Genomic DNA, 26,574 nt, shown 5'->3' on the forward strand with positions numbered 1-26,574 from the left:
GGATGATTTCTTCAGCATGTTAGAGCAGTGAGGAATGGTTTAGTCTCATAACCAACTTAGGGTCAAGACACTGGTCACATAATATACATGCTCCATTTTTTAAAAAATTCTGAATCTTGAGCAACTGTTCTCTTGTAACTACAGTTTCTAAAAACAGTTATTGTCCAAAGCTAGAAGTACTTAAGTCCTCTCAGATGAGCATGTGAATGAATGGAGGGAAGTAAACAAAAAATAAAATAAAAAAAGATGAAGTCTGATAGGAGAGCAGCTGGATAGAAAATCAAAAAAGGAGCAGTAGTTTAAAGTTTATTTCAGATATAATGCAGGCTATTCTGACTTCAAGGTAGCATCACATGGCATACTTCCAGAGATACTCTGTTGGGTTTATTTCTGTCTGTTTTTATAGATCCTTGCAATCTCTGGCACTAGGAGGTCATCTGGGTTTGAATCACATACCAGTGGACAAATAGATAAGAAGAACTACATTTTAAAATTGTTTTATTGCCCAGAATTAAGCTTCTTAGTTCTTCAAATTAGTGTGATTTCCAGGATCTTCTGGCCTCAGCTGTTTTCAATACATTTGAGTTTAAACAAAGATGCTCCCAGCAGTTCCAAAATGTATGCCCATTGTTCTCAATACTGGTTGCATAGCAAAATTACAGGGGTCTGGGGAGGGATAGGTTGCAGATACCTGGGCCTCACCTTCAGAGATTCTGATGTAGTTGCTCTTGAGTAGGGCTCAAGCATCTGTACTTTTAACAACTCCCTCATTGATTCTAAAGTATGATAAGGTAAGAACCTCAAACCTATGTACAGTTTAGTTTCTGGTTTGTTTATTCAATTATTTCTGGTTTCACCTTCTTCAAAGCAGAGTGTACTTCAGTAATTTAAGAAATATTGGTTGCAGTCATAAATAAAAGGACACTATTATATATATGCAGAATGTATTTTTTCTATCCAATACATGTTTCCATATAGAGAGTTGACAACAGGTAGAATGATATTATTTTTTGTGGGTAATTTAGCACATTAATATTTAATTTTTTAATATTTAAATATATTTTATTGATTATGCTACTACAGTTGTCCCATTTACTCCCTTTTATTCCCCTCTGCCTTGTACAACCCCTCCCACCTGCATTCCACACCCCTTAGTTCATGTCCATGGGTCGTACATATAAATTTTTTGGCTTCTCCATTTCCCATCCTATTCTTAACCTCCCCCTGTCTATTTTGTACCTACCATTTATGTTTCTTATTCCCTGTACCTTTTCCCACATTCCCCCTCCCCCTCCCCACTGATAACTCTTTATGTGATCTCTATTTCTGTGATTCTGTTCCTGTTCCAGCTTGTTTTTGTTTTTGATTTTTTAGGTTCAGTTGTTGATAGTTATGTCTTTTGTCACTTTACTGTTCATATTTTTGATCATTGTCTTTTTCTTAGAAAAGTCACTTTAACACTTCATAAATAAGGGTTTGGTGATGAAGAACTCCTTTAACTTGACCTCATCTGGGAAGTACCTTATCTGCCCTTCCATTCTAAATGACAGTTGCTGGATAGAGAAATCTTGGATATAGGTCCTTGCTTCTAGTGACTTGAAATACTTCTTTCCAGCTCCTTGCCTGCAGGGTTTCTTCTGAAAAATCAACTGATAGTCTGATGGGAACTCCTTCATAGGTAACTGTCTCCTTTTCTCTGGCTGCTTTTAAGATTCTCTCCTTCTCTTTTATCCTGGGTAATATAATTATGATGTGCCTTGGTGTGTGCTTCCTTGGGTCCAACTGCTTTGGGACTTTCTGAGCTTCCTGGACTTCCTGGAAGTCTTTTCCTTGGCCAGATTGGGGAAGTTTCCCTCCAAATAAGTTTTCAACTTCTTGCTCTTCCTCTTCTCCTTCTGGCACCCCTATGATGTTGGATGTTGGAATGTTTGAAGTTGTCCTGGAGGTTTCTCAGACTCTTCATTTTTATGAATTCTTGTTTCCTCATCCTGTTCCAGCTGAATGTTTATTTCTTCCTTCTGCTCTAAATCATTGATTTGAGTCCCGGTTTCCTTCCCATCACTGTTGGTTCCCTGTACATTTTCCTTTATTTCACTTTGCATAGCCTTCACTTCCTCCTCTATTTTGCAACCATGCTCAACCATTTCTGTGAGCATCCTGATTACCAGTGTTGTGAATTCTGCATCTGATATTTTGGCTATCTCTTCATTGCTTAATTGTGTTTTTTCTGGAGCTTTGATCTGTTCTTTCATGGAGCCCTTTTTGGGGGGTTTGGCACACCTGTTATGTGGTAAGGGGTGGAGCCTTAGGTATTAACTAGAGCAAAGCAAGCACTTGGCTGTGCTGTGGTGTTGTATGTGGGAGAAGCAACTGAGAGGAAACAATGCCACTTGCTCAGCTCTCAGCCAGCTTTCAGTCACTTCCTCTGCTACCCATAAGCAAATTGGACCCTTCTGGTGCTGATTCCTGGGTGGGTGGTTTTGTGTACATTGTAGGACCCTGTGGGTCTCTCCAACAAACTCTCCTCTGAAGCTCTCCCAGACTCACAGGACAGTTTCTCCTGCTACCTCAACCCCCACAGGTGTTTTCAGTCAGAGGCTTTGAGGCTTTATTTCCCTACACTGGAACCCTGGGTTGTGTGATTTGTCTCACTCCCCAGTTGTTCCTCCCATTATCTTCATGCAAATGTGGGACTGCCTGGTCCAGTCCACCTGCCACCACCTTGCCTACCCCCATACTCTAGCCAACACCTTGTCACGAGTCCTGTCTACCCTGACTGCCTGTCTCTGCCCCTCCTACCAGTCTGAAAGAATGTTTCTTTAACTCCTTGGTTGTCAGACTTCCATACAGTTCAATTTTATGGCAGTTCTGGTTGTTTTTTCTTTTTAAATTTGTCATTGTCATTTTGGTTGTGCAAGGAAGCACAGTGTATCTACCTACGCTCCATCTTGGCCAGAAGTCCTAAGATTTTCTTCTTGTTCATACACTTTCCATTCTGTAATTCCCCTTCCTGAGCTGAACTTTTTTAGAAAACAGTCCATTCTCCAAATTGTTTTGCTATTAATAGAAATTAAAATTTTCCCTCTCAAATCTTTCCTATGTTCTTTGTCTGGTCTCCTGAGGTTGGCTACCTGTTAAGTAGGAAGCCAATGTGTTCATAGGAATTTTAAATATAGTCTTTCTAATACAATTCTTTATTCCTTAGGAGAAATTCTAACAGTTATTAATAATTCAATCAAAGTGGACCACTTCGATAATAGAAAATTCAGGTCCTCTGACAGGGCAAAAGTATATAATTTGGGGATCTGACTAATCAATCTTTATTAAAAGCTAATAATGTATTATTCCTAAAATAGAATAATTTAACTGAATCTTTAATCATGACCCACACTATCATATTCTAATACTACAACAATATTTTCACAACCCTTTTCCAAGGTACAAATTATAGTGTACATCTCACATAAACCCCTTCAATGAGTGACTGAATAAATAAAAAGCACAATATATATATATCTCTCTGAAAAAATGTGCATTTTGAAAACAAACTTTGATTAAGTGATTGATACAGAAAATTGACACTATTTTTTTTAAATTTGGGACATTCTATACCTTAAGAAAGAAAGGGAATTCAACACCTTTAGTATTCAAAAAACAGGCACCAGAAAGTCAAGATTATAATAATGGTAGGAAGATTAGTCTATAAGGTAAATGTGTCTGAGTAGTTTTCAAATTTTAGAGAATATGAACAATTTTAACATTACTGTTTTAAAATAAAGGGTGTTGTTGTTGTGGTTGTTTGTTACATACCCTGGGAGATGGCACTTTGGCTCTCATGCTTTTCTGTAACTCGTATACAGAAAAAATGCTGAAAACAAAAATATTACTATCTGCTCCAATGGTAACCAAAAAACGGTCATCATAGCTAGTAGAAATGCCTTTAATACATCCATAATTATTGTCATGGATACTGAAGTGCCAATAGTGTTCCATACTGGTCAATGAAGAGTCATCCTGTCTTAGAAGATAGATTCGAATTGCTCCATCTTGCATCCCACAAAACATCATATCCTGGTTAAAACTATGAAATAAAAAGTAAATTGTTCTTCATATTAATCTGAAATGTTTAATTTTAAATTAATTGACAAATGACTAAATATTTAGTAATAAAGCTATGATGGACTAAATTATGTTCCCCTAAAAACTCACATGCTGAAGCCCTAACTAACCATGGAAGTTTCAGCAAACTAATACAAAAAGATAAAGGGTGGCAGGGGGAAGCCTATTTGACAGTTGGAGTTATTGCATTTGGTCTCCAAAAGAATGACTGGCGCATATGCTTCATTACTAATTACTAAAGGAGTAATAATTCAATCTGTGAGTTCTCCAGAATCATAACCCTGAAGCTACATTATCTGACTATGCACTGGCATCCTCCTAAATAACAGTGAATCCATGAAACTCAATTATGTGATAAACAGAATTATTTGCAAAATATTTGATAAAATAGATTGAAATACAGTTTCAGGATTAGCTTTGACTCTGTTTCTTCCTTTGATTTATTTATCATTATTTGAGTACCCCTCCATTTGGATAGATCTTTAAAAATTGACAATATTCATAATGGGCAAAACTATAGATACCAATGGGTTATAGTTTTTTAAAAGCTTTCTGAAATTCTGTTCACCTGAAAGTGATGGTATGGATGGGATTATCTTCTGCATCCTCAAGAAAACGGAAATCAAAAGGTTCATCTTTCTTTTCTGTGATATTACTGCTTTTGTCATATGGAGGGAACTCACAGTGATATAGAAAACCAGCATCATAGCCACCCTAGAAAAGAGATAAATAACACAGAAGGTAGCATTTGAATGTAAGACACATATGACTACATGAGAAGTTTTTGATTATTTCAAATTTTAAATCATAAAATAGATGTCTTAAAACATCTACTTTATATGAATTCTATGATTATAGATAGGTTTTATAAAGTATCTCCATTTTCCATTTATATTCAACTATACAATTATAATGATAAAACACAATAATTTGTTTCTACTTAAAAGTAAGAGAAGAGAGTTCTCAGCTCTGACTATGTATTGAATTCTATTTAAATATTACCCTGAATAAGCAGTATTTAATAACAGAATTTTATAGATCATGACAAACACCAGAAAATTTGTCATCAACACACCCTACATTAAAGAAAATATCAAAGGCTATTTTTTAGGCAGAAGATGTAATTGCAAAGATGTAGAAAGGAATAACAGAAAGAAAAATAATATACCAAAATGATACCAAGAATATAAAACAATAGTAAAATGCCTTTTGGGGACACAAATACATATATAACAATAAAATACATGACAATGAAGGAAGATGCATGGAATGAAGTGCTCTAAGGTCTTTTTCTCTGGAACTAGCATGAGAATAAATTTACATCAAATTAACACCATATTAGGTTAAGGATACATATTATGATCTTTAGGATCACCTCTAAATAAATAGTAAAAGAATGTATAACTAATAACCTAATAGAGCAGAAAATTACCTTAATCATCCAGAAGGTGAAAAAGGGAACATAGAATTGGTGTGATGAAGAAAAATAGTGAATAAGATGGTGGATTTGCCCTGGCTGGCATAGCTCAGTAGATTGAGCACGGACTGCGAACCAAAGTGTCACAGGTTTGATTCCCAGTCAGAGTACATGCCTGGGTTGCAGGCCATGACCCCCAGAAACCGCACATTGATGTTTCTCTCTCTTTCTATCTCCCTCTCTTCCCTCTCTAAAAATAAATAAATAAAATATTTTTAAAAAGATGGTGGGTTTGATCTAAAATATATTAGTAATCACATTAAACATAATTGGACATAGTACTCTATTAAAATAAAGACAAAGGTCAACCTACAGGATTAAAAGAAGAACCCTAACCATAAGCTGCTTTAAAGAGACATTCTTTGAATATAAGAGTATGGAAGAGAACAAGCATTAATAACTCTAAGTTTTGTTTTAGTATATGGGTAGATGCTTGTCTCATTTACTGAGATAAAGATGGAGCCAGTTTGCATGAGGCAAAAGTGATTTAAAAGCTATATTTTGAATATGTTAATTTTGAGGTGTCAAGAAGAGATGTCAAGTTGAGTAGGTATATGAGTCTGAATGTAAGAGGAGAGGTCAAGAATAGAGACAAAAATTTGATACTAATTGGCATATAATTGACATTTAAAGCCATAGGACTAGATGAAGTCACCTAGCAAGAAAAAAAATGGGTCCAAGACCACATCCTAGAGTACTTCAAATCTCAAAACCTTGTTCAGAATATGAGAAGCCAGCAGATAAGGCTAAAAAGTGGCCAGTAGAATGTGATGTCTTTTAAGACAGGAAAATAAAGTGTTTTTAAAAGGATGGAGTAGATCCCTGCCATTGACGTGCCAGTGGAATCAAAGCTCAGCTACAAAGGGAAGGTGGCACACAGCTCACATGGGGGGGCGGGGGCACAAACCTGACACACCCAGTCCTGGTGACCAGGGAGGCTGCACCACTGGGCCCAGAGGACACCTACTACATAACACCACTCTACCAACACTGAGAGACGTAGGAGCTCTACCTAACACATGGAAATGAACACAGGGTGGCAGCCAAAATGAAGAGACAAAAATAAATAAATAACCCAAATGAAATAACAAAACTCCAGAAAAAGAGCTAAGTAAAATGGAGACAAGCAATCTACCAGATACAGAGTTCAAAACACTGGTTATACGGATGCTCAGTGAACTTAGGAGTAGATGAATTTAGTAAGAACAAAGAGACAGGACACATAAAAAATGGAGATGTAAAACAGAAAAAAAGTCAAAAGTGAAAAATACAATAACTGTAATAAAGAATATATTACATGGAATCAACAGTAGAGTAGATGAAACAGAGCATATAATTAGTGATTTGGAAGATAAGGAAGCAAAAAAATACTCCCCACTGCCAAAAAAAAAAGTTAAAAAAGTGAGAAGAGATAAGGAGATTTTTAAGGAGCCTCTGGGACTTCAAGAGTACCAACATTCACATTATGGGGATGCCAAAAGGAGACGAGAGAAAAAAAGGAATTTAAAATCTATTTGAAAAAAAATGACAAAAACTTCCCTAACATGGTGAAAGAAATAGACATACAAATTCAAAAGATGAGAGAATTCAAAACTAAATGAACTCAAAGAAGACCACACCAAGACATATCATAATAAAAATGCCAATGATTAAAGACAAAGAGAGAATCTTAAAAGCAGCAAGAAAAAAAGCAGTTAGTGACCATAAGACTGTCAGCTGATTTCTCAACAGAAACTTTGCAGGCCAGAAGGGAATGGCACAAACTGTTCAAAATAATGCAAACAGGAGCCTGCACCAAGTTTACTCTACCATGCAAAGCTATAATTTATAATCGAAGTGCAGATAAAGAGCTTACCAGACAAGAAAAGTCAAAGGAGTTCGTCATCACCAAACTTGCATTACATGAAATGTTAAAGAAGAAGGAGGAGGAGAAGGTCTTCTTGAAGAAGAAGGAGGAGGAGAAGGAGAACTTCTGGCCAAGATGCAGGCATAGGTAGACATAGTGTGCCTCCTTGCACAACCAAAATAAGAACAACAAAAATTTAGAAACAAAAAAAACAACCAGTACTGACAGAAAATTGAACTGTATGGAAATCTGATAAGCAAGGAGTTAAAGAAGAAATATTCACCCAGACCCATAGGAGGGGTGGAGTTGGGCGGCAGGGTGGAGAGTGCTTGGGGCAAAGTGGCAGCTGGCGGACCCACTAAGGCAGTGGATTGTGGAGGGGTGCAACACACAAGGCGGCTTTGTGTTGTGGGATTGTGGGTGGTCCCACATTTGCGTGCAGATAAACCAGGCGAAACTGGGGAGCAAAACAGACTGTGCAACCCAAGGTCCCAGGGCAGGGAAATAAAGCCTCAAAACACCGATTGAAAACACCTGTGGGGGTTGAGGTGCCGGGAGAAACTCCCAGCCTCACAGGAGAGTTCATTGGAGAGACCAACAGAATCCTATAATGTACACAGACCCACCATTTGGGAATCAGCACCAGAAGGGCCCAATTTGCTTGTGGGAAGTGGCAGAAGTGACTGAAATCCGGAAGAGAGCAGAGCAAGCACCATTGTTCCCTCTTGGACACCACCCCACATACAGTGTCACAATGCACTGACTGAGTTGCCCCACCCAAGCAAACACCTAAGGCTCCACCCCTCAGTACATAACAGGCACGTGAAAACAAACAAAAAATGGCCCAAACAAAAGAACAGATCAAAGCTCCAGAAAAAATACAGCTAAGCAATGAAGAGATAGCCAACATATCAGATGCACAGTTCAAAGCACTGGTGATCAGGATGCTCACAGAATTGGTTGAATTTAGTCACAAATTAGATGAAAAAAATGAAGGCTATGCTAAGTGAAATAAAGGAAAATGTACAGGGAACCAATAGTGATGGGAAGGAAACTTGGACTCAAATCAGTGGAGTGGACCAGAAGGAAGAAAGAAACATCCAATCAGAAAAGAATGAAGAAACAAGAATTCAAAAGAATGAGGAGAGGCTTAGAAACCTCCAGGACATCTTTAAACATTCCAACATCCAAATTATAGGGACACAAGAAAGAGAAGAGGAAGAACAACAAGTGGAAAAGTTATATGAACAAATAATAAAGGAGAACTTCCCCATTCTGGCAAAGGAAATAGACTTCCAGGAAGTCCAGGAAGCTCAGAGAGTCCCAAAGAGGTTGGATCCAAGGAGGAACACACCAAGGCACATCATAATTACATTACCCAAGATGACAGATAAGGAGAGAATCTTAAAAGCAGCAAGAGAAAAAGAGACAGTTGCCTACAAAGGAGTTCCCATAAGACTGTCAGCTGATTTCTCAAAAGAAACCTTGCAGGCAACAAGGAGCTGGAAAGAAGTGTTTGAAGTCATAAAAGGCAAGGACTTACATCTGAGATTACTCTACCCAGCAAAGCTATCATTTAGAATGGAAGGGCAGATAAAGTGCTTCCCAGATAAGGTCAACTTAAAGGAGTTCATCATCACCAAGCTCTTATTATATAAAATGTTAAAGGGATTTATCTAAGAAAAAGAAGATCAAAAACATGTACAGTAAAATGACAGCAAACTCACAATTATCAACAACCATACTCAAAACAAAAACAAAAACAAACTAAGCAAACAACTAGAACAGTAACAGAACCACAGAAATGGAGATCACCTAGAGGGTTAGCGACAGGGAAGTGGGAGGAGGAGAGAGAGGGAAAAGGTACAGAGAATAAGTAGCATAGATGGTAGGTAGAAAATAGACAGGGAGAGGGTTAAGAACAGTATGGGAAATGTAGAAGCTAAAGAACTTGTAAGTATGACATATGGGCATGAACTAAAGGGGGGAATGTGGGTGGGAGAGGGTGAGTAGGGTGGAGGGAAGTGAAGGGGGGAAAATGGGACAACTGTAATAGCATAATCAATAAACTATATTTTTAAAAAGAAGAAAGAAGCAGGAGGAGGAGAAGAAGGAGGAGGGGAAGAAGAAGGAAGGAGAAGCAGGAGGAGAAGGAGAAGCAGGAGGAGGAGGAGAAGGAGAAGAAGAAGAGGGAGGAGGAGGAGAAGGAGGGGAAAAAGAAGAAGAAGAAGAAAGAAGCAGGAGGAGGAGAAGAAGGAGGAGGGGAAGAAGAAGGAAGGAGAAGCAGGAGGAGAAGGAGAAGCAGGAGGAGGAGGAGAAGGAGAAGAAGAAGAGGGAGGAGGAGGAGAAGGAGGGGAAAAAGAAGAAGAAGAAGAAGAAGAAGAAGAAGAAGAAGAAAGAAGAAGAAAGAAAGAGAAGGAAGAAGAAGGAGAAGGAGAAGGAGAAGGAGAAGGAGAGGGAAGGAGAAGGAGAAGGAGAAGGAGAGAAGAGAAGGAGAAGAAGGAGAAGAGGAGAAGGAGAAGAAGAAGGAGAAGAAGAAGAGGAGGGGGGGGAGGAGGAGAAGAAAATGCCACTAAATACATATCTATCAACAATTACTTTAAACACAAATGGGTAAAATGCTCCAATAAAAAGATGTACAGTGGCTGAGTGGAAAACAAGGCCCTTACATATGATGTTTACAAGGGGCTAATTTTAGACCAAAAGACACAGACTAAAAGTAAAGGGCTGGAAAAGATATTTCATGAAAATGGAAACAAACACACAAAAAAAGCTGGAATAGCAAGACTTATACGAGACAAAAAAAGATTATTTTTATTGTTTTTTTAACCTGTCATTTCAAATTATATTTTATTGTTTATGCTATTATAATTAATTCCCACTTTTTCCTCCTTTGCCTGCTTCTACCCAGCAGCCCCACCCTGCCTCAGGCAAGCCCCACACTGTTTTCCATGTTCATGGGATATGCATGCATGCTCTTTGGTTAACCCCTTCACCTTCTTTCATCCAGTCCCCCCACAATAGCTCTCAGCCTGTTCCATGTGTCCATGCCTCTGTTTCTATTTTGTTCATTAGTTTATTTTTTTCATTAGGTTCCACATATGCTGAAATTGTATGGTATTCATCTTTCACTAACTGGATTATTTCACTTAGCATAATGTTCTCTAGGTCCATCCATGCTGTCCCTAAAGGTGAGAGTCCCTTCTTTTTTACTGCTGTATAGTATTCCATTGTGTAAATGCACCATGGATTTTTTTATCCATTCTTCTACTTATGGGCACTTAGGTTGTTTCTAGACCTTGGCTATTATAAATAATGCTACTGTGAACATAGGGGTGCATATGTTCTTTTGAAACACCAGTTCAAAAGAACATATGGTGATTCTTGGGATATATTCTCAGAAGTGGAATCACTGGGTAAAAAGGGAGTTCCATTTTTAGTTATTAAGGAGACTCCATAGTGTTTCCCCCAGTGGCTGTACCAGTCTGCATTCCTATCAACAGTGCACAAGGGTTCCTTTTTCTCCACAACCTCACCAGCACTTGTTGTTTGTTGATTTATTGATGGTAGCCATTCTGGCAAGTGTGAGGTGATATCTTATTGTGGTTTTAATTTGCATCTCTCTGATGATTAGTGATGTTGAGCATTTTTTCATATGTCTATTGGTCATCTGTATGTACTTTTTAGAGAAGTGTCTATTCAGGCCTTTGCTCATTTTTCATCAATTTGTTTATCTTCCTAGTGTTGAGTTGTATAAGTTTTTTAGATATTTTGGAAATTAAACCCTTACCAGATGTATCATTGGCAAATATGTTCTCCCATACAATGGGTTACCTTTTTATTTTGATGATGGTTTCTTTAGCTGTGTAGAAGTATTTCAATTTGATGTAGTTTCATTTGTTTATTTTCTTCCTGTGTTTCCCTTGCCCAGAGAGATATATCAGCAAAAACACTGCTATGCAAAATATCTGAAATGTTAATGCCTATGTTTTCAAGATTTTTGTGGTTTTGCAACTTACATTTAAGTCTTTTATCCACTTTGAGCTCATTTTTGTATATTGTATAATTTGGTGGCCTAGTTTCATTTATTTGCATGTACCTGTCCAATTTTCCCAACACCATTTATTGAAGAGACTGTCTTTACCTCACCATATGCTTGTCTCCCCTTTGTCAAATATTAATTGACTAACAAGAGACAAAGAAGGAGCTAGCAATTCCATTTCTGGGAATTTACCCAAAGAAACCCAAAACATTAAATTGAAAAGACATATACATCCATATGTTCATTGTAGCATTATTTACAATAGCCAAGATATGAAAACAATCTAAATGTCCATCAATAGGTGAATGGATAAATAACTAATGCATATATACAATGGACTATGATTCAGCCATAAAAAAATGAATCATGTCATCTATAACAACATGGATGGACCTAGAGGATATTGTGCTAAGTGAAATAAATCAGACAGAGAAAGACAAATGTCATATGATTTCACTTATATGTGGAATCTAAAAACAATAAAAACAAAATAAACAAGCCAACCAGAAGCAGACTCACAAATACAGAGAATATTTTGATAGCTGCCAAATGAGAGGGGTGGTTAGGGAGCTGGGAGTAAAGAGGAAGAGATTAAGAAGTAGAAATTGGTAGTTACAAAATAATCACAGGAATGTAAAATACAATACAGTTGATATTATTGTAGTTACTACATATGGTGTCAGATGGGTACTAGACTTTACGAGGTGATAATGTCATAGGTTACATAAATGTCTAACTACTGTATTGTATACCTAGAAACTAATATAATCTTGCACATCAACTCTAATTTGAAAATAAAAATTATTTTGAAAAGAGAAGGATGGAGGCTCAGCTCCATCAAATGTTTCTGAAATGTCACATGGACAGAGAAGTGACCACTGAGCTTGGTCATATGGAAATCTTTGAAGTTGGTGGAGACAGAAACTCAACTAGAAGGGATTGAAGAGCAAATAGGAGGTGAAGAAATGAAGCCAACAACTATAGACAACTACTTCAATAAGGTTTCATATAAAGCAGGAGTGGAGGGGAAGGAAAAAGAGGTTAAGGGAATTTTTAAGGTTAAGTACTAAAGCATGTTTATGTGCTGATGAGAACTGAGTAAATAGAGAGAAGTTGATGATACAGAAGACCATGTCGCTTATTTCAGGAGCAAATCTTTGACAAACTGAGAGTGGGTGGGATCGAGAGGCCATCTGGAAGTGTCACTGGGCAGTTGCAGAGACCATTCAAGATGTACAACAGGCAAAGCAGATTCAACTTATATGGATCCCTGGAGAGCACTAGATCCGATTGAGTCAAGATAATTCCATCTGATGGTCCTTATTTTATTTTCTCAATGAAACGTGAGATGAGGTTATCAATGGAAAGTGAAGGAAGACACAAACTATTTGAGGGGAGAAGAAAGAATTAAAACAAGAACTTGAAAAATGGGAAAGCGAACAGGTCTGGGTAGCAGAGCCAGACTACAGTGTGAGTACTGATTTCAGAACTGTGGTCACGACTTCAAAATGAGACTGGTTTTCACAGCATCTGCTTACATGTAGGCACAAGTTGGCAAGTAGTTGGATCAAGTGTCATTGCCTCTGTGAACTATAACTTAACCATATACACAGGTGTAGTTTACTGGTAAGAGCATGGACTCTACAGCCAGACAGCTTGAGTCCAGATCCTGGTTCCAACCCGCTGTGTGACCTTGCACAAGTTACTTAACCTCTCTATGCCTTGGGTTATTTGTATGTAGAATGTAAATAAAGGCAATTATTTTAGAGGGTTGTTGGGTAGATCACTTAGAATGGTGCCAGGTACGGGGTAAGTTTCCATACTTAGCAAATAAAAGTATAGGGTGGATATTAATTTCCTGTGGTCATCATTTAACCATATATGTAAATCAAATCACTATGCTATATGCCTTAAACTTATACTGTGCTATATGTCAATTATATTTCAGTAAAACTGGGAAAAATTGATAAGCCATATATACTTCAGTTCTTCTCCCCTTAGACCTCCTGGAACACCCATGATTGTCCTAGATGATAACAGATATAACAAGTAGACATATATGACATATATTAAGATGATATTAAAAAACTGTAACGTTGGGACTTCCGGCAAGATGGAGGAATAGGTGGATGCACCGTACCTCCTCGTACAACCAAGATTAGAAAAACCAATAATTTACAACAATAATTTACTATCAGAATAACACCCAGATCCAGCAGAGGATTTATCTGAATGGAAGTCGGGCAGCCAAGAAGTTGAAGTAGATGCTTTCATCCGGACAGGTAGGAGAAGACGAGCCGGGCAGGCGCGGGGCTGGCTCGGGTCAGCGGCACGCGGAGGTCGGGGGAAGGTTTGGCGCAAAATCGTCGCAAAAGCCATCCGGGGGCGCAAGAAGGCAGCGGTGATCCCTGAGTACGCAAGCTGCGGCTGGCAGACCCAGAGGGGTAGCGATTGTGGACCAGGGCAGAACTCACGGCCCAGAAGCCCAGACAAGGGTCTGAGTCCAGGGGAACGGAACTACCGCCATTGTTTTCTCCCGCCCTGCTCCCGCTCCCGCCCCACCCCCACATATAATGTCACAATCTAGCGACTGGCGTGCCCAGCCCCGGTGAGCACCTGAGGCTCTGCCCCCCACCGTAACAAGAGCAACCAGACCGGAAAAAAAAAAAAAAAGGAGAGACAGGGGAAAAAAAATATGTTTTCAACAGAGCAGATCAGTCCCCCAGGACTCATCCTTTTGAGCGACCAAGAATTAGCCAATCTATCAGATGCACAGTTCAAAACACTGGTGATCAGAAAGCTCACGGAACTGGTTGATTTTGGACGAAATTTAGATGAAAGAATGCAGATTACCATAAAACAGATGCAGGAAGACACGCGGAGGAGAGCCAATAGTGAAAGGAAGGAATATGAGTCTCAAAACAATACAGTGGACCAGAAGGAAGATAGAATCAACCAAGCAGGGAAGCATGATGAAATAAGAATTCAAAAAATTGAGGAAAAGATTAAGAGCATCCAAGACACCTTTAAACGTTCCAATATCCGAATTATAGGGGTACCAGAATCGGAAGGGGAAAAGCAACAGATTGAGCACGTATTTGAACAAATAATAAAGGAGAACTTCCCCAATCTGGCAAAGGGAACAGTCTTCCAAGAAATCCAAGAAGCTCAGAGAGCCCCAAAGAAGTTGGACCCAAGAAGAAACACACCAAGGCACATCATAATTACATTAGCCAAGGTAAAAACAAAGGAGAGAATCCTAGAAGCAGCAAGAGGTAAGGGGACAGTCACCTACAAAGGAGTTCCCATCAGACTGTCAGCTGATTTCTCCAAAGAGACCTTACAGGCAAGAAGGGGCTGGAAAGAAATATTCCAAGTCATGAAAGACAAGGACCTACATCCCAGATTCCTCTATCCAGCAAAGCTCTCATTTAGAATGGAAGGGCAGATAAAGTGCTTCTCAGATAAGGTCAAGTTAAAGGAGTTCATCATCACCAAGCCCTTATTTTATGAAATGCTAAAGGGACTTATCTAAGAAAAGAAGATAAAGAAAAGACATGTATAGTAAAAGGACAGCAAACTCACAAATATTAACAGCCACACCTAAAGCAAAACCAAAAGAAACTAAGTAAACAATTAGAACAGGAACAGAACCACAGAAATGGAGGGCACATGGAGGGTTAGCAGCAGGGGGGTGGGAGGAGGAGAGAGGGGGGAAAGGTATAGAGAATAAGTAGCATAGAATGTAGGTTGAAAATAGATAGGGGGAGGGCAAGAATAGTACGGGAAATGTAGAAACTAAAGAACTCATAAGTATGACACATGGACATGAACTAAAGGGGGAAATGTGGGTGGGAGGGGGGTACAGGGTGGAGGGGAGAGAAGGGGGGAAATGGGACAACTGTAATAGCATAATAAATAAAATATATTAAAAAACAAAACAAAACAAAACAAAACAAAACAAAAGAATAAAGATATCTTCCCTTTCTCACCAAAAAAAACAAAAACAAAAACAAAAACTGTAATGTTCATTCTTCAAAATCCACGCCTTTACTAGGAGTTAATAAATGAAGTCTTGCCATAAGGGAAAGTAAAAATGTACTGGAAAATAATGACTATCAAATATATTTAGGGATGACATGAAAATCATTTATTACATTATTACTCACCAAAGAAAGCCAGAACTTCCCTGGCCCAGAGTAAAATCCACAGAGGATGCGACAGGGGGTTGATGGAATAAAGATTTCGGGCAAGGGTTCCTCTTTCTCTTCTTCTTCCTCCTCTTCCTCCTCCTCTTGGGATTCCATTTCTCCATCTTTTCCCATCTCTGCTGCTAGACGCTTCTTCCTTTCTTCCTTTTCCTTCTCCTTCAACTCCTTTCGTCTCTTTCTCTTCTCAATTTCTATTAATCTCTTTTGCAAAAGAGACATTAAGGAGATGTGAAAACAACTGTAATTCATTAATTCATTTACACTATTCTGGATGACAAAGAAAGTAGAAGGAGGATAAGGTTCTAGAAAAAAATTACAGCTCTAATGTAACAAGTAATATCATTGAAAAATAGCTATCAACTTGGTGATATATTTTTATTGTTAGATTTTTCAAATCTTCAGAATAACTTTCTTTCTGTATTATCCTCCATTGATCCTGATTTTAAAGAAGTTATTTCACTATTATTCCCCTAATAAAGAAACTAAATACAGTTTCTCTCAGTTTCTCCTTGTCAGCCCATAAATTAAGTGGACTGAAACCATTTATGAAGGATGTTTCTATTTTTACTAAGACTGTGACTCAAGCCTTCAGCATCTATCAACTGGCCAACACTGGCATCCCTACATTTCATCTTTTACTTCCTTCTTACATTTATTTATTTATTTATTTTTAATATATCTTATTGATGCTATTACAGTATCCCATTTTCCTCCCTTGTTCCCCTCTGCCCTCCCTCCCCCCTCCTACCCCCACTCACCCTCTTAGTTCATCCATGAGTTGTACATATAAGTTCTTTGGACTCTCCATTTCCTATATTATTTAACTTCCCCTGTCTATTTTGTACCTACCATTTATGCTTCTTGTTCCCTGTAGCTTTTCCCCCAACCCTCCTCCCCTTCCCTACTGATAACTCTCCATGTGATCTCTATTTCTGTGATTCTGTTCCTGTTCTAGTTGCTTGCTTAGTTTTAGTTTTTGATTTTTTAGGTTCAGTTGTTGATAGTTATAAGTCTTTTGTCACTTTACTGTTCATATTTTTCACCTTTTTCTTAGAAAATTCCCTTTAACATTTCATATAATAAGGGCTTGGTGATGATGAACTACTTTAACTTGACCTCATCTGGGAAGCACTTTATCTGCATTTTAAATTATAGCTTTGCTGGATAGAGTACACTTGGATGTAGATCCTTGCTTTTCATGATTTGAAATACTTCTTTCCAGCTCCTTCTTGCCTGCAGGGTTTCTTCTGAAAAATCAACTGATAGTCTGATGGGAACTCCTTCATAGGTAACTGTCTCCTTTTCTCTGGCTGCTTTTAAGATTCTCTCCTTCTCTTTTATCCTGGGTAATATAATTATGATGTGCCTTGGTGTGTGCTTCCTTGGGTCCAACTGCTTTGGGACTTTCTGAGCTTCCTGGACTTCCTGGAAGTCTTTTCCTTGGCCAGATTGGGGAAGTTTCCCTCCAAATAAGTTTTCAACTTCTTGCTCTTCCTCTTCTCCTTCTGGCACCCCTATGATGTTGGATGTTGGAATGTTTGAAGTTGTCCTGGAGGTTTCTCAGACTCTTCATTTTTATGAATTCTTGTTTCCTCATCCTGTTCCAGCTGAATGTTTATTTCTTCCTTCTGCTCTAAATCATTGATTTGAGTCCCGGTTTCCTTCCCATCACTGTTGGTTCCCTGTACATTTTCCTTTATTTCACTTTGCATAGCCTTCACTTCCTCCTCTATTTTGCAACCATGCTCAACCATTTCTGTGAGCATCCTGATTACCAGTGTTGTGAATTCTGCATCTGATATTTTGGCTATCTCTTCATTGCTTAATTGTGTTTTTTCTGGAGCTTTGATCTGTTCTTTCATGGAGCCCTTTTTGGGGGGCTTGGCACACCTGTTATGTGGTAAGGGGTGGAGCCTTAGGTATTAACTAGGGCAAAGCAAGCACTTGGCTGTGCTGTGGTGTTGTATGTGGGAGAAGCAACTGAGAAGAAACAATGCCACTTGCTCAGCTCTCAGCCAGCTTTCAGTCACTTCCTCTGCTACCCATAAGCAAATTGGACCCTTCTGGTGCTGATTCCTGGGTGGGTGGTTTTGTGTACATTGTAGGACCCTGTGGGTCTCTCCAACAAACTCTCCTGTGAAGCTCTCCCAGACTCACAGGACAGTTTCTCCTGCTACCTCAACCCCCACAGGTGTTTTCAGTCAGAGGCTTTGAGGCTTTATTTCCCTGTGCTGGAACCCTGGGTTGTGTGGTCTGTCTCACTCCCCAGTTGCCCCTCCCATTATCTGCACACAAATGTGGGACCAACAAGTCTGGTCCACTGGCCACCACCTCGCCTGCCCAGGTCCTCCAGCCACCACCTTGCCATGAGTACTCTCCACCCTGGCTGTCCATCTCTGCCCCTCCTACCAGTCTGGATGAATGTTTCTTTAACTCCTTGGTTGTTGGACTTCCATACCTGACATTTCTGGTTGTTTTTTGTTTTTAAATTTGTTGTTATCCTTCTTTTGATTGTGTAAGGAGGCACAGTGAATCTACCTATGCCTCCATCTTGGCCAGAAGTACCCCATCTTTTATCTCTTTATTGTGTTTACCTTCAGAATTATCTCCCTATGACCTCCCAAGATGATCTCATCACATCAATCCCCTTCTCAGAAACTCACAATAGATTCCAATGGTCTGAGAAATAAAGTGAAACAATTGAAACACTTGGGTAGAATTTAAGGAGATCCATGTGTTGGTCACAGACTCTTGCCACATCCCACCACAAGGTGCATCCCTGTTTTACCAGTCCATTCTTAATTTCCCCAAACTTCAAAAACAAGTCTACCTTCACTCAGGATGTTTTCCCAGCTTTTATTGCCCTCCTCCTCATTTTCCATGCTTCAAAATTCTTTTAATTCTTTAAGTATCGAATGTCACCTCCATACAGTCACCTTTAATGTCCTCTCATCCTTCCGTTAGAACCTATATTCTTTTCTCCGCATGCCCCTAAAATTCTTTTCTTTGCACTGTGATTTTCATATCTATTCATTACTACCATAAAATATGGGTTCTACGGCTTACTCTTCTTTGTATTTTCCCAGCACTTACCACAGGATACTTGACATACTAAACAAGAAAAAAAATATTAGGAGATAATGATTCAAGAATCTCATACCACAATCTTAGATTTGACGCTTGAAAAATGGAAACATTTTATGCACATATCCTTGATTTCATAGGAAACTGCATCATGATCATCCTCTTCCTCCCTTATGGTTGGAAATGGAGCTTCAAGAACATAGTTATTTTCACAGATAATCAGTAAAGTACTATCAGGCTGAAAAAAAGATTAAACATTATACTTACACAAATTTTTAGAAGCGCAGTTCAAAAATATTACAAACCAGAGAAAATATAATTCCTTAGGTATACTAACTATTTTTGAAGGATACTTAATTCCTTGTTGCAATTATTATTCATTAAGTCAATCTTATTAATCACTATACACAACTATTAATACTATTATAGTGTTATAATCAATAAGCTAAATGTCAATATTAGATTTAGATTTTTTCCCCTGTAGATGCTGTACATATTTGCTGAGTCAAAATGTGGCTGTGAAACATTTTAGCCTAAAAGAGCAGAATATTAAAATTAGGACTATAAAGGGAAAATCTGTAATGTGTGGCAAGAGTCCCAGTTCCCAAATTCGGAGGACACATGGACAAAAACTAGGGGTGGGGGATAATGGGGGGGAAGGGGGGGGGTTGGGTGGGTGGGCTGGAATGGGAGTAAGTGGGAGAAAGCTGTACTTGAACAATGATTAAAATAAAATTTTAAAAAAAGAAAAAAAAAGTCCCAGTTCCTTTGATGAATCATTCTCTGTCAGCCAGAGCTCATTAAATGTGAATGTTCCCAAGGTTTTTGAGTTCTTCCTTCCAGTCTCTTCATAAACACTCCCTGGAAAATCTTATGGCCAACTCAAGGCTTCATTACCATGGAATTGCAATTAAATTCCAAATTATTCTCTCTGGCCCTGACCTCTCTCTTGAGCTCCCACACATTATTCAAAATGTTTGTTTATTTAGTTATTTTATTCTACAGTTACTTATTATACACCTACCACGTACTCAGCATGTTGTAAAAAGTGCTAGGGGTAAAATTATCACAGGAAGAATAGGTATGGTTTCTGCCATTATAGAGCTTCCCTCTAATGGGAGAGCCTATCATTTGACAAAGCATAGAAATTAATGTAAATTATAACTACAACAAGTGTTGCAGAGGTGCCACGAGAGCAAGAAGGTTGTGCAAAGCTTCCTGAGAAGGTGGCACCTATGCTTCATGTGAAGGATGAGTAGAGAATAAATACACAATGTGTCAAGGGAGGGTCTGAGGGAAGATGCTGTGTAAAGGAAATGCCATGTGCAAATATCCTGAAGCACACTGGGCTGATAAGGAAGTTGTGGGCCTGGGTGGCATCACCTCAGTCAAGAGAACAGAGTGGGGGGACAGACTGGGACAGAGCCTTAAGGAAACAATATTCAATGGCTGGGTGACAGAGACTGAGAAGAAATAATTAGAAGTTGCAAGAAAAAGAGCCATCAGAGCAAAATGTTACGAAAGTCAAAGGGAGATGGTAGTTCAAAGAGGAAATAAGGATCAACAGGATCAAATGAGGCTAAGAGATCAAGAAAGGTAAGAAATAAAAACATTAAGTGGATACCATTGGTGTCTTTAGAAAAGCTGGTTTAGTGGAATAATGAGGCTAGATACTGGTAAGAGAGTGTAAAGGAAACAGTGAGATGTAAGGAAATAAAACTTGTGAAAATTATCAGTCCTCATGAGAAAACCTGGAGACAAAGATGGAGCAGAACATGATGTCAAATAATTTATTTTTTGTGAGTGGGAGAGATGCAAACATATTTAAATACTGATGGAAATGATCCAGTAAACAGGTGAGGTTAAATTTTTATGACAGAAAATAGAAAATAAGTAGTGTGAAATCTTGAAAAAAAGTGGAGGAGAGTAAAATCTAAAGGTCAAGAGGCAGAAGTGGCCTCAAGTAGGAAGGAAGACAGTATGTCATTGGTAAAAGAGGCAGAGGAGCAGGTGAGCACAGAGGAAACCAAATTTTGTGTTTGGTAGCGGGAAGGTGAAGGGGTCCCTAGCTGAGGGTCCCAAGTTTTTCTCTGAAATAAGGGATGCTGAGAATGAAAGAGAGTGACAGTGGGGGGTTTTAAGTGTTGAAGAGATAAGTTTTAAAATGGTCATCATGGGTAAGAGATGAAGTTGATGCAAGATTTCTGACCAGCCCATGGACTGTTTTAAGGCCGTTTGAATCACTCAATTCTGAAGGACCTAATCTTCCCTGATGCATATCTCCAGATGTCCTGGGCTGATCACTACATGCAAATATACATCAGTTGGGAGCATTCAGGGATAAATTTCTGCCATATAGGTATGAAAAGACAGAGGGATAGGAAGATCAAGGCTTTGAAAGAATTGTATTTATCCTTATTGATATGGACAATCATGAAATTTGAGTTGGACATGGAAGGAAGTTAGGACAGGAAGGAACTAATGGGTTAGAGAAAGCAAATGGTGAATGAACAAGAGGTTACTGTAACACCAGAGAACAAGTAAAACAGGGAGAGCCAACTGAACAGGCTGGAAGAAAGACAGGTTGAGATCAGAATATGAAATATTTAACTATTTGACATTTAAAGTTGAGTTCTTACAAGTTGTTGTGGTCTGAAGTATGTCACCCCACAAAATTCATACACAGAAGTCCTAATGCCCTAGCTCTCAGAATGTGACTTGTAATACAAGTATGTAACTTGTATTACATAGTAACTATGTGACTATGTAATACAAGAATATAATATATATGGCATTCTGATGTAAAATATGTACGGCATCTACAAGGGTGTTTGAAGATAGGGCCTTTAAGCAGGTAATAATGTTAAAATAGGGTCATTAGGGTGGGCTCTAATCCAATATGACAGGTGTCCTTATAGGAAGGACACCTACAAGGAAGAGATAATTAGGACAAAAAGGAATGACCTGGTGAAAATGCAGGGAGAAGGTAGTCATCTACAAGAGAAGGAGAGACACCTCAGAAGAAAGTAAACCTGTCGGCCCTTGATTTTGCTTAAAAAATTGTGAAAAATAAATTTTGGTGGTTTAGGCCACCCAGACTGTGGTATTTTATTATGAAAGCCCTGGGAAATGAGTGAACTAGTGGTAACAGTGCCCAGTGGGTAGCTGTGGAAGTGTCTGAATGGACCTTCAGCTCTCTTCCCTTGCAGTTACAAATTGGACAGCTGTAATTCAACACAGGATTCCCTGCTCAACCCACAAACACGTCTGCGAGATCCTCACACTACACCATCTAAAGGTGGGACTATGGAATGAACAGGGGAGATGGGAGGGATGGTGAAGGACAGGGACAGGAACCACCAATGCAATCTGGCACTACTCTCTGTGGCCCCAGCAGACATGACAGAAGTGCAGGGAGAGGTGCAAACCCTACTGGGCAAACCAGAGAGGCAGAGACAGCAGAAAGACCAGAGTGGCCAGCACACGCTGAAGCTGAGCCAGGGTAAGGGGCAGAGCAGCAGTGCAAAGCGTGGCAGCATTCCACAAAGTGCCTTCACTGGACAGGCATTCCAAGATGTGGGAACCAGCTGCCCATCATCCTGTGGCCTCAGGATAAATTTTTTTTCCAAGAGGGTAAAAGGGTAATCATTTATTCAGTCGCTGAAGATAGATACTCAACCATGTCCGTGATGATAGGATAACCAGACAAATGTAGAAACAAGATACCAGGAATGAGAGTCAACAAAACAAAGATAATACAGAAGAAAATCCTCAAAAACTTCAGATGTTGAAATGATCAGACACAGCACCAAAATCATGCTACGTTAAAAGAAATAAAAGAAAAGCTTGAAATACAGAAAACAAATATGCAGAAATCCAATAAAACAAATATCCACAAAAAGAACCAAATAAAACTGCAAGAACTAAACAAATTAAAAAGTTGAAATTAAGGTCACAAAGTGTGGCTTAAACACAAGATAAATGAAGAGATAGTCAATGGGAAATACATGAGAAAAAAAGACTGTAAAATGAAGCCTAGAGAAACTTTGTTAAGCTAGAAAAGACAAAATATAGGATAAAAAAAATAAGATCGAGAAACCCTAACCCTACTTGATCAGGTTCTGAGAGAGAGAGTGGGGGAACAAAAGGAACATTTCAAGACAAAGTGGCTAAATTTTTTTCCAAAATTGATATGAGTTACAAATCAATGGATTCAAGCACCTAGACACATCAGAACAAAACTAATGGGCACCAAAAACAGAAAAATTCTAAACACAGCCAGGAAAAAAAAAAAAAAAGCAAATTACCTTCAAAGGAGTAATGACACCAATAGGTGGCAGAAGCAACGGAAGTTAGAAGGCACTGGAACACTACATTGAAGAAGCTGAAAGAAAACTACTGCTATCTAGACTTCTATGCTAAAAAAAAGTCTTTCAATAATGAAAGGAAATCATTAAAATTGAGAGAGCTTACCAATAGCAGACCTTCCGTAAGAGAAGTTTTTAAGAATGTACTTTATACAGAAGGAAATATTCCCAGATGAAAGAAGGAATAAAGAACAAAGAAAGTGGTCAACATGTGGATAATTTTTAGTGAACTCCAATTAAATATATATTGTGAGATTTTAAATACTTATATTTTAAAATGTTATAAGATATTATTATTTTTAAAATACACAACAACAGAATATCATTCTAGAACGGGGGTGTCAAATTCATTTTCACCAGGGGCCACATCAGCCTCACGGTTGCCTTCAAAGGGACGAATATAATTTTAGGATTGTATAAATGTAACTACTCCTTAACAGTTAAGCGAAAGCTCAGTGCTGCCACCAGGTAGAAACAAGGTGCCAAGCCAGATAAAACAAGGTGGAGGGCCAGATTCAGCCCGTGGGCCTTGTGTTTGCCACCCGTGTTCTAGAAGGAAGGCAGAGGGAAAGTCCTAAGGTACTTGCATTGTCAGGTAGGAGGGTAAAGAATTAACATTAAACTTTCATGAGTTAAGGACATATGTTAAAATGTAAAGTAAGCATTGAAAGAATAGAAACAGATGTATGATTTCTAAACTACTAGAAGGAAAAGTAAAATAATGTTTTAAAAAGTCAGCCCAAATAAGGCAAGAAAAATAAAGAAAATAAAGGTCAAAAAGAAAGCCCACAAGTATTAATCATGGACATCAATATATGGCAGCATGAGAGATCCCCTTGGTTTCTCCCCTTGAAGGTTCAACAATATGAACAGCTATAACTCAACAAAGGATTCTCTGCTCAACACACACACATGCCTGAGCAATCACACTTTAAACTTCTAAAAATGGGCAAGTGGGAGCAAACTGGGGACGTGGGAAGGGAGAAGAGCTCAAGAGAGCCATAGATGCAGCACTGCAGCTAGAAGCTCATAGTAGGGATCCATCCAAAAAGGGGAAGAATCAGGCCGTGGCTGGCGTTCCCTGCAATGGGAGGAGGAAAGAGATTCAGTGGGCATTCCTGCAGGAGTGGGCAGTATGAACTGCAGCTGAGCCCAGAGACCTGTGCAAGGTCAAACACAGAAGCGCAGCTGAGGTTGCCAGGCAGTTGGCATTCCAGTCAGGGAAACAAAGCCTCGGAGCCTAACTGCCCAGTAACCTCCCAGAGCTGGCCTCCCTTCATCCCCAGTGCCAGTGTGCAGAGCATGTTATCCGCAAACCTGAGAGCTAGTACCACAGAATCACTTTTTTCTCTGAGCAAAGGGTGCACTCTGTGACTGGTGCTGGGGTTGGGGTGTAGGGGAGACCCCATGGAGGTCTGCGGTCACCATTACCACGAGGACAAAATAACATACAAGGCTGCCAAGTTCCCCTCATCCCTCACCACCCCCACACACTGCAGCTACGCTGAGGCAGCATCTGGCTTCAGAGGACAGCACTGGGATTTCACGCATTTGGAGCCCCATTGCCCACCACATACCCCTGCAGGGTTGGTCCCCTGGGACGGGGCAATCAGATGGCAAGGGAGGCACCCATCTCCCATTTTTTTACCACCCTGTGGAGATCTGTAAAACCAGGAAGACCAAACGGGCTAAAAACAAAAGAAAACAAACAAAAAAAACTTTGTGACTTTGCGCCACCTACTGGACAAAGACATCTTTGTATTAATCTGATAGAGAAGTGCCACTCATACATAAATACTTAAAAAAGGAATCCATCAAATACCAAGAATACCCATGAACAACCAAGGTGATGAGGCAGCTCAGAAAGAATGAAGAATCTGCAGAAAAACTTACAGATATGGAAATATGTAATGTAAATGACAAAGAATTCAAGATTACAGTTCTGAAAAAACTCAAAGAGATGCAAGAAAATACAGTCAAGCAATTTAATGAGCTCAGAAAACAAATCAATAAACAAAATGAGTATTTTACCAAAGAGATTGAAACTTTTAAAAAAGAACAAAACAGTAATTCTGGAGATAAAGAACTCAATAAAAAGAGATCAAGAGTGAACTAGCAAGCATAGGAAACAGAGACAAACAGATGGAGGAAAGAACTAGTTATATAAAAGACAGAAATCCAGAAATGAAGCAGATAAGAGAGTTAAGCATAAAAAAATGAGAGAACTCTACAAGAACTGTGCGACTCCATCAAAAAGAGCGATATAACAATAACAGGCCAACCAGAAGAAGAGAAAGCAAAGGACACAGAAAGTCTATTTAAACAAATAGTTGGTGAGAACTTCCCAAACCTATGGAAAGAGCTAAATCCTTGAATCCAAGAAGCAAACAGAATATCTAATTACCTCTATCAAAAAAGGCCTACTCCAAGGCACATTGTATTAAAACTGTTAAAAATTAATGGCAAAGAATTCTCAAGGCAGCCAAGGAGAAGAAGAAAGTAACCTGTACAGAAAAACCCATTAGATTATCATTGAACTTCTCAGCTGAAACTACATGCTAGAAGAGAGTGGAACCAAATATTCAAATGACTAGAAGAGGGAAATTACCAGCCAAGAACAATATATCTAGCCAAGCTACCTTTTAGATACAAAAAAAGAAATAAAGACTTTTCCAGGCATCCAGAAGCTGAGGGGATTTATCACCAGAAGACCCTACTGCTGGAAATACTCAAGGGGGTTATTCCATCTGAAACAAAGAACAAAATGTCACAAAATTATGCATAAGATCACCAGCAAGCTTCCAGCATAAACAAGAATAATTTGTGACAACAGAAATATAAACAGGGAAGGGGATAAAGGTCTGAATTTGCAAAAGAGGATGGAAATTAGATGTATTCAAAAGAAAAAGGACTACTGTATGTATGAAATTGTCTTTCCATAAACCTAATGATAATCACAAAAAAAAAGCACCAGAACAGCCCTGGCCAGGTTGCTCAGTGGGTTGGAGTGCCATCCTGTGCACTACAAGGTTGCAGATTCAATTAAGCAAGAGAGGGGGAGGAAAAGAGAAAGGGAAGAAGGGAAAGATCACATAACCAGTATAAAAATGGAAAAAAGGACAACCCAAAAGATCTTATAATATTAAGAATATTGTGAAATTACAGATCATACATTTGAAAACTCAAAAGAAATAAAGAGGTTGATATATACAAATATACTCAACATCACTAATCATCAAGGACATGCAAATCAAAACCACAATAAGCTATTACCTCACACCTGTTAAAATGGCTACTATCATCAAAAAGTCAAGAAATGCTGGCTAGGATGTGGAGAAAAGGAAAGCCTTGGGTGCTATTGGTAGGAACATACATTGATGTAGCCACTATAAGTTAAAGATTCCACAGATTAAAAAGAGAACTACCAC

The 26,574-nt window shown here is 38.8% G+C and overlaps 1 protein-coding gene across 2 annotated transcripts in view; it reads right to left on the reverse strand.

Moving 5' to 3' along the window:
* Positions 1-26,574, reverse strand: part of CFAP44 (cilia and flagella associated protein 44) — a 120,335-nt gene that overhangs the window by 44,501 nt on the left and 49,260 nt on the right. For both annotated transcript variants that reach the window (XM_028505023.2, XM_036018093.1), the window contains exons 16-19: positions 18,856-19,017; positions 15,654-15,896; positions 4,688-4,833; positions 3,811-4,081 (exon numbers count right to left, since the gene is read on the reverse strand). In XM_028505023.2, coding sequence (XP_028360824.1) covers positions 3,811-4,081; positions 4,688-4,833; positions 15,654-15,896; positions 18,856-19,017 — 822 coding nt within the window. The remainder of the gene's footprint in view (positions 1-3,810; positions 4,082-4,687; positions 4,834-15,653; positions 15,897-18,855; positions 19,018-26,574) is intronic.

The sequence above is a fragment of the Phyllostomus discolor genome, chromosome 2 (genome assembly GCF_004126475.2).
Source record: "Phyllostomus discolor isolate MPI-MPIP mPhyDis1 chromosome 2, mPhyDis1.pri.v3, whole genome shotgun sequence".
Classification (NCBI taxonomy): Eukaryota; Metazoa; Chordata; class Mammalia; order Chiroptera; family Phyllostomidae; genus Phyllostomus; species Phyllostomus discolor.